The sequence below is a fragment of the Kryptolebias marmoratus genome, linkage group LG13 (genome assembly GCF_001649575.2).
Source record: "Kryptolebias marmoratus isolate JLee-2015 linkage group LG13, ASM164957v2, whole genome shotgun sequence".
NCBI classification, from domain to species: domain Eukaryota; kingdom Metazoa; phylum Chordata; class Actinopteri; order Cyprinodontiformes; family Rivulidae; genus Kryptolebias; species Kryptolebias marmoratus.
In genome coordinates, this window is record NC_051442.1 from 24,398,402 (window position 1) to 24,406,875 (window position 8,474).

Sequence of the window (8,474 nt, forward strand, 5' to 3'; positions counted from 1 at the left end):
GGGGGGGGGGGTTGAGTGCCGGGGCTGGCATTCCAGGCTGGCATGCTTAGACACCTCCAGGTTCATAGTGTGGGGTTGGTGGGATGCTCGGTCTTTGGTGCACTGGACCGGCCTTCTCTGCTGCTTCTCCTCGCTGCTCTGCCCAGGCCTGGTGCCGGCCTGCAGTCACGATCGGGCAGGTGGGGGAGTGGAGTCCACCTTGTGGCGGCACTGAGTTGGGAGGATTGTAGCATGTGCTGTGTGGGGTGGTATTCCTTTGCGGATGTGGAGCCGTTGACATTTGGGTGATTGGGTGGTGACGATGGGGCTGGGCTTGGTGATGGTTGTCCCTGGGCTGATGTTGCAGGGGCAGTGACTTGTTTGTATGGTTGTGGGGGCATGGTAGGGGTTGTTGGCCCTGGATGTGGGCCACCTGCCAGAGGGCTATTTGGCAGGTGGGTTGGTCCTAACCTGGTGCTGGCTTGGGGGTGTTTGGAGTGGGGGCTCTGTGCAGGGCTCACATTGTGTGGGTGTGTTCTCATCTGCTTTTTGGGGGCGGAGCTGTCTTGCGGTGTTGCCCCCCTGTGGATGGGAGATTCGTGGCTTCTGAGTTTTGGGGCATGTGTTTGGTGTTTGTGTGCTGGTTGGGGGTGGCCCTGTGGGGAAATTCCTGTCAGGGCTTGTAGGGGTTGGGAGCTACATGGGGGTGGGCTTGGAGCTGGCTGGGGATTTTGGACTGTTTCATCCTGGGGCTACTCTGGTTGGCTGGCTTGTTTGGACCATGTGGACTTTTCCTGGCCCCTTCTTCTGATGGGGTCGTGGCCAGCATCTGGGCTGGGGTTGTTCAGGTGGTGCCCGGCCTTTGTTCAGGTTGATGGGCTGCTCTGTCACTGTGGAGGTTTGGGTCAGTCTGCTCTTCTCCACCCCGAAATAAAGGGAATCACTTCATGGGGTCTGGGGATGGGTTGCCCCTATGGAGATATGTTACCTGGACCTGGGAGTATAGAGTGTGTATGAGGAGTGTGAGTGTGTGTATGGCATCCGTTTTTTTTTTTTTTTTGTTGGGTGAATAGGTGTGATTGTCTGTGTGTGTGCATGAGGGTGGGAACATGTGATTGATCTCCTGGATCATCTTGGGTCCTCCAACAAATGTAGGGCCTACTTCCCCCGTCACACTCCCTGCTGGTGGCTGGTGCCTGTGCATGCCGGTGCATTGGTGGCTCTCGGTGTCCAGGCTGGGTGCTCAGGTATGAGCTGGCTTGCCCTGGGGACTGCTTGGCAGGGCCTGGGCCCCCTGGCTCTGTCGGGCCTCTGCTGGGGGGTGGTGTGCCCTTGGGGTTTGTGTCTCTGTGTCCATGCATGGATCTCCTCCTCCTCTCAGTGATGTTGTAATTATTATTGTTATACAGTATATGCATAGGTTGACGGTTGCTGTGGTTTGTCGGATTTGTTTTGTTTTCTCTTTTTTTTTGGTTTGTTTTTCTTTCTGCAGGTGTAGAGACGGACTTCTGGGATGTTGACTTATATTCTCTCCAAGCTCATTTTTCTCCTCTACTCTTAGCTTCTTTATTCCCTTCAAACCTTCTTTTTGTTTTCTCCTTTCTTGTCTGTCTCTGTGTCCAGTACAGTGGAAATAAACCCAAAGCAAGTTCTAATAAAGTTTTATACATATATCAAGTGGAGCATCATGGCAAAAGCCCTAATGCTCCACTTGTAAAAGTAAATCCGCTGGGCCTCACATTGGCACTGAGACAACAATTCTGAGTGCCACACTGCAGGACAAGACATGTTAAAAAAATAAACAAATAAACAAAAAACAAATAATAAGCCACGTGTTTGTGTGGCAGTAGCTCGAGTCATCGCTTAGGCATACTCTGAGCCCTACATATTGTGCAACATCTTTGGTTAATGTTTTAATATATCTCAAGTTTCACTACATTGATTTTAATGTTGGTTTCCAAAGTAATCATTGGATGTACAACTCAACTCAAAAACCTTTGGAGCCAAACCAATTTCTGATGGCCGCCACAGGTGTTGTCTTTAGCCATCACAAAAAATGACTATTCTTGAAATGCTAACAATTATGTAAAACAGAAAAAGTCCAAATCTTTTTGACAGAAAAAAGTCAGAATGTGGAGAAGAATGTTGTTTTTCTTGAGCCAAAGGAAGTGAGCCCCATTGTGCTCCTCAACCTGATTGTCATCATTACATTTTTTATTATTATTGTATCTGAAATGTTCTGACAGTTTGAGGTGTGGTTTATTATGTCTGCTGCAACAGAACTTGTTTCAAACCCTTACAATAAGAGTCTTTAATAAAAATCAACACTGGGTGCTGACTTCTAATCACTCTCAAAATTCCAGGTGGTTCAGGCTGCAGTATTTGTTTTACTGAAGAACAATCATATGAAAGCTATATGCATAAACTCCAGATCTGAAATTTGTACCTGAACTTTGCTTTGATCATTTCTCTGTGTTTTAGAAATTTAAGAACATGTTCTTCTCAGAGGATTTTAGAAAAACATTTTCTTCACTGTTCATTAGCATTGGTTTTAAAATACGATTTTTTTTATTAACAGACTCTTCAATGGACTTAATCGAGTTAAGATAGAGAATCAAGGCAAACAGTCCCTGCTCATTTTTTTCAATGTGTCAGAAGAAGACTATGGAAACTATACCTGTGTTGCTATGAACACAATGGGAATGACCAATGCCAGCATAATCCTTTATGGTAAGAAAATAAATGCAATAAAAGTTATAATAAAATCAGCTTTTCTAATTACTGACCAGTGCTCAAAGTGGGAAAAGTGTTGGTATTCTACTTTAAAAAAATATAATTTTTTAACTAAAGTTAAATATTAACCAGTAGCTACTGGTTAACACCCTTAAAGGATGTTAGTTCATGCTGTACAATAATGATTTATTTAGTTTATTGTTACTAATACTCATGACAGACAACCAAATCAGCAAAAGAAAACATCTTCAAACACATTTGTCAGTCTAATGACCTTCAATTTAAATAAATTCATTCAAATTAATATTTTTTTTTCTATTAAAAGATGGTGATTGTTGATCGACAGTGGCATTATTTTTTTTTTTTTTTTGCCTGGCAGGCCAAGACATTAAGGTGCTTAAAAGCTTCAAAAGAATGCTATAGTTTTATTTGGAGTAGTTTTTGTTTTTTAGCAAAAACATCAAGAGTTTCATTCCCTGCTACTTAAAGCAGAGGGACTGTTTAACTCAAAAGCTGGTGGAGCATTGTACAGAGGCTAAATACCTGGATGTGTTTCTCTACTCTCATTTTTAATCACATTTTGTTAGGCCAAGACTTAGATTCCGAACACATTTGTTATTTACTTACATTAACAATCTCTGTCCACAGACTGTATACTGAAGGCCTCAGTAGCATGGATGAGATTCCTGGCATATGCCCAGATATTTATTAATGACACTGAATGGCTCCTTGTGCTTATCTTTTATCCATGTTTTTTCATTCCTCATAAGTCATGCATCACCTGAGCCCCTATATTTGATCCAGTCAGAAGCAATGTCGAGCAAGTCACAACTTCATGTTTTCATTTGATATCCTGAGGGGAATGTAGTTTCTATTAATCGCCTGTAGCCAACATTTTGCAACACTGATGCTGAGTACTGTCAGGTTTATGAGAAGTGGTGGTATGTTGTAAAATCTGACTATATGTTAAGGGGAAAAACAACAGTGATTACTGGCCCACTTTGAGCACTGTTCCTGACACAAAGGTAATCAATTGCATGCTTTTGGCAACAGTATCATGGATCATGAAAAGTTTTCTGCAGTTCAAATGATCTCAGTAAGAACAAGAAGTGGAAGGATTTCAGATAATTGTGGAGTTATATGTCCTTTTTTTCTTCAGGTCCTGGTGCAATGCATGATGTTAATGGGACTGCAATGACACCCCAGTGTTCCTTATGCCTTCTGCTGACTGCAACCTTATTCTACCTGCTGAAGTTCTGATGCAAAATGTGTTCCCTTTCCATTCTTCTCTCAGCACTGCAAGAACAGACGATTAGTCCTAAAAGCAAAATGGGAAACCAAGATTGCTCCTGGATACTCTTTGTTTTCTTTCAATTTTTCCCTTGGCTTTACATCAGAGTCTGTTCTCTGTTGGATCCCAAGACTGGGAGAAGGGAACATTTTTATTCATGCACTAATTGATAATGGTAGAAGTACAGAGTTTGTGTCTCCCAAAATCTTTTTGTATGTGTAACAAAAGAAAAAAGTGTGTCAGTGTTGATAGTTGACTGTTTATTGCCCAATATTGAGTATCAATTCCAAATATTACTATGATTGTGTCACATCTTGTTCAATACCTGTACAATACCATAAAGGTTTTTTTAAGTAAATAACAACATAAAGAAAATAATGCAATGTGATTGTTGAATTTTACTGTATTTTTACAGTTGTATGCAAAACACAATTACTGGTCTTTCAAGATGAACAGTTTAGACTAAAAAAAACACAACTTATTTTCTCAGGCAATGTCCTTTAGCATAGTGCATTCAATTTCTGTCTACATCAGTGTGTGTTGAAAATATACAAGTGTGAATAGGTAATTCCTGCAATATTTATAAAAATGCATTCATTAATGACAAGTCATTTTGGAATCACTGCATTACAGTGACATAGCAGCTCCAAGGCCTTTTCAGATTTTATACAGATTTGTAAATGGATTAATAATAATATAAAACAAAGGCAGTTCTATTGCATTGATGTGGATGGTCTCTGCCGTGTTGAAGTGAGTGATATGTTCAGAGTTAATACCTGTTTGACACTTCCTATAGCTAGTGCTGATAGCCTCATTAAAGTGTCAGGTTATTAAGAGGTTTAACTTGCAGCTTTGCACTGAACTAACTTCCCATTAGATGCACCAAATCATTTTGTTCATTTGCAGAACACCTTTTGCCACACCTAAAATTTGTTTTGAATTTTAAACCTTTCTATTTACAGTTGCTGTGACTATCATTTAATAATATGGGAAGATAATAGGTTTGATTTTACAAAAGTAAAATCACATTTAGTCAAAAGCCTTCATGGAGCCACAGTGGTCCTCATGCTGTGAACCATTTTGATCATCATTATTATTTTTAATATTGCAGTAATTGATTTTGAGTTTTTTTTCCTTTGTCTTTTGATGTGATCCAGAGAGAATTTTATCTGATGAAATTTGATTTTATTCCTAAAATAGAGCGATCAAATCTGTGTTCTTACAGGTTTCATCTTGTATTTAAAAATGTGCTAGAATTGTATTTGTGTCGTGTCAATGCAGTCCTTCCTCCACACTCATAACTGTTTTGTTGACTGGTTATGATTTATGTGCCAATTTTTGCATGAAACTTTCCTTTTAAACCTAATGTTATTATTGTCGTGTATTAGTAGTTCTGGGACAAAGCAAATGAAGAAAACAATAACTACATATCCACCATCATGCTACAATAACATTTGTGTAGCATAAATTTGCAAAATGAATCAGTAAATTAGATTTATAAAAATATTTTTTATAATCTGCATCTGTATACACAAACATCTGTTTTTGTTTGTTTGTTCATCTGATAAAAGTATATTTATTCCTAATGTATTTTTTGTGGTGTGGAATATCCAGGTGAACGTACTTGATTACATCATTTCACTTTGTAGTATTGTTTATTTCCCCCTCAAAAGCCTGTGCAAAGTTCTTGTCCATATTATCTCACAGACAACAGAAAGAAGGCTGATGAAATGTTCCTTGTAGCTGCTATGAAGCATTTTTCATCTGTTGTGAATGTGTGCATTTATTAACCTGATGTGCCCACCGTAAACAGTGGAGGGTGTTCTCCAGACTGCAGGATTGACAATTTTGGCTCATGGCTTTTAGAAAAGTTTTAAAGTCAAATTTTCCAGTCAGCTTCTGACAGAGTTTCTTAGTGTCAAGGAAACACAGAAAATAATTGCTAATGTGATGTCTCTCTATTGTTACGTTCATTCTTGTGCAAACCTTTGTGTAAGAACTGTGTTGAAGACCAAAATCAATCGGGATTAGACTAATTTGACATGATTTTTTTTTTGTATTCACAAAAATGTTTTTGTAATGATTACAAACTAAACTGTCCAGTCAAAAAAAAAAAAAAAAAAACCCCAACAACAGCTCAGTCATTATTTTTTTTCTTTCTTTGAAACCACCAGTGGGTTTGATTAAAGCTTTTATTTTTAAAAAAGTTGAGCTGGCAGAATTCTGACCCTAATGTCTTTTTTACCATCTCAATTTATTGTGTCAATGAAAACCTGCTCACTACACAAGTTAGTATTAAAATACTTTTTACCAGCTTCAACATTTGTAATCACTGCTGTGCTTTTCCAATGAAAAGCTCCTATTTGCTTAAGAAACTATAAAGAGTGACTTTTAGGAAGCAATACATAATACAGCACAGTGTTACAGGGTGCAGTATCTGGTACTTAAGTAGTAGGTATTTACAGGGTACATACCTGATACTTACTGGAGATGTACCTAATGCTTACAAGATGCATGCTTGGTACTTGCCAGGTAAGTAGCAGATACTCTAAATATCTAGTACCTACTCATTAAGTACCAGGTAAAACCAAAGTACCAAGTACTTGCCAGTTACAAACACAGTACTTACTGGGTACAAACCTGGCACTTACCAGGTAAGTACCAGTTATTTAAATGGTATATATCAATTTCATACAGGGTTTATACTGGATACTTACTGGGTGCAAACCAGGTAGATATGTGGTATGTACATACCAGGTACAAACCTGGTACTTACAGTACCACTTATATACCTTATAAGGGCCTGGTATTTACCAGGAATGTTACAGGATAAGTACCAGTTATTTACAAGGTAAAAACCTGGTACGTGGTAATTACCAGATACTAACTAGATACAAACCTGGTATTTACAGGGAATGTACTGGGTACTTACTGGTTACATACCAGGTACATGCCTGTTACGTGCCTGGTACCTACCCCATAAATAACTAGTATGTACCAAGTACGTACCTAATGGGTACTAGATATGTACCCTGTAATAAGTACAAGCTAACATGTCATTTCATAACACCAACCAGTTTCTGTAGGTACCCTGTAAGTACTCATGTAGGTATTTTGTACGTACCATGTATGTTCCAGGCTCATAACTGGTATATAACCAGGTAAGTACTGTGATGTATTTCTACTGACCTATACTATTATTTTTATTACCTACTATGTTTAATTATTATTATTACCATTGTTGTTGTTGAGTGGTCAGTCTTTTTCACAAGAGTGATTTCTCTTTGATGAGAATTCTTTCTGCATAAAATATGGACAACTAAGAAAACAGACCTCTGAGGTTCGATTTACCTTCATGGTGTGCATTCCACATTGATCAACATGGCAGATATTGATGTCAATAACAAAAATCATTTTGTTTCAAATCCCTGATAAAAAAAGAACCGGACACTGGTTTATTTTTGCAAGACAGTGACACATTTTATTTATCTATTTATGTATCAATTTATTTTTGTAACATTTGAACTATACTAGATTTGTGTTATGTTTAAAAAAAATACAGTAACTGTTGCAAAATTGTCTGGGCTTTTTAAATGCTTTCCACAGTGCAAATGTCATTTTCTTATGTTTTCACCAGACCATTTTACAATGCACTATATTTCTGATTGCAGCTTTGTTGACCTGTTTTTTATGTTTGATTTTGACCTATTGGAGTACAACATGTTGTAGTCATTGTTGTGAAATACAGTCATCTGATCATTTGTTTGAGAAGTTGCAAAACTGCCCATAAACTGGTCAAATATAAATTGATGTAGTCAATTATTCCTTCATGGTTACATTTTGTAGTTTATCATAAAGAAAGAAAATCATTCAATGATTATGAGTCATCTAAAACTGATGACCTGTTCAGGGTGTACCCCACTTCACGATCATGCTCAGGATGAGTCAGGTATAGAAAATGTATTTACAGAAAACTGGTCATTGGTAGAGGAGACACTACATTGAAATACCTTCTTGCAGTTCCTTTCAGCTTCTATTTTAGCAAAAGCCTTTTAAAAACTGACTTTGCCAACAAAACCAATGTGTGATCAGATGCCCAGTCATGAGTTTGTTAGACATTAGTGGTGTCGAACAAGACAAATGGAGATTAAGGTGTAAAATTAAATAAACCTAATCCAAAACAAATCCTGTCTCACTAGAAAATTTTTAACAAGATTTTCCTTTCTTGTTTTCAGTATTGTCACAATCAATGATTAATAAGTTTTACTTGACATCATTTAAATAGTTTGTTTTAATTAGAAGTGTACAAAACTTAAAAAAACTGAAAAATGCTATGCCACTACTATGCCAGGGTAAAGTCAACAGTACTAATGGTCTTCATAACATTATGAGAACCATGTAAAAGTAAAAACTAAAAGTATTGATATTAAGACAAACAGATATAATGGACAAATTTTAAGCGTTATATATT

At 37.9% G+C, this 8,474-nt stretch overlaps 1 protein-coding gene across 1 annotated transcript in view; it reads left to right on the top strand.

Moving 5' to 3' along the window:
• opcml (opioid binding protein/cell adhesion molecule-like) overlaps nucleotides 1–7,809 on the top strand; it is a 203,329-nt gene extending 195,520 nt beyond the window's left edge. The window contains exons 6-7 of the mRNA XM_037979126.1: nucleotides 2,558–2,709; nucleotides 3,872–7,809. Of these exons, the coding sequence (XP_037835054.1) occupies nucleotides 2,558–2,709; nucleotides 3,872–3,972 (253 nt within the window). The 3' untranslated portion in view covers nucleotides 3,973–7,809. The remainder of the gene's footprint in view (nucleotides 1–2,557; nucleotides 2,710–3,871) is intronic.
• The last annotated feature ends 665 nt before the right edge of the window (nucleotides 7,810–8,474 follow it).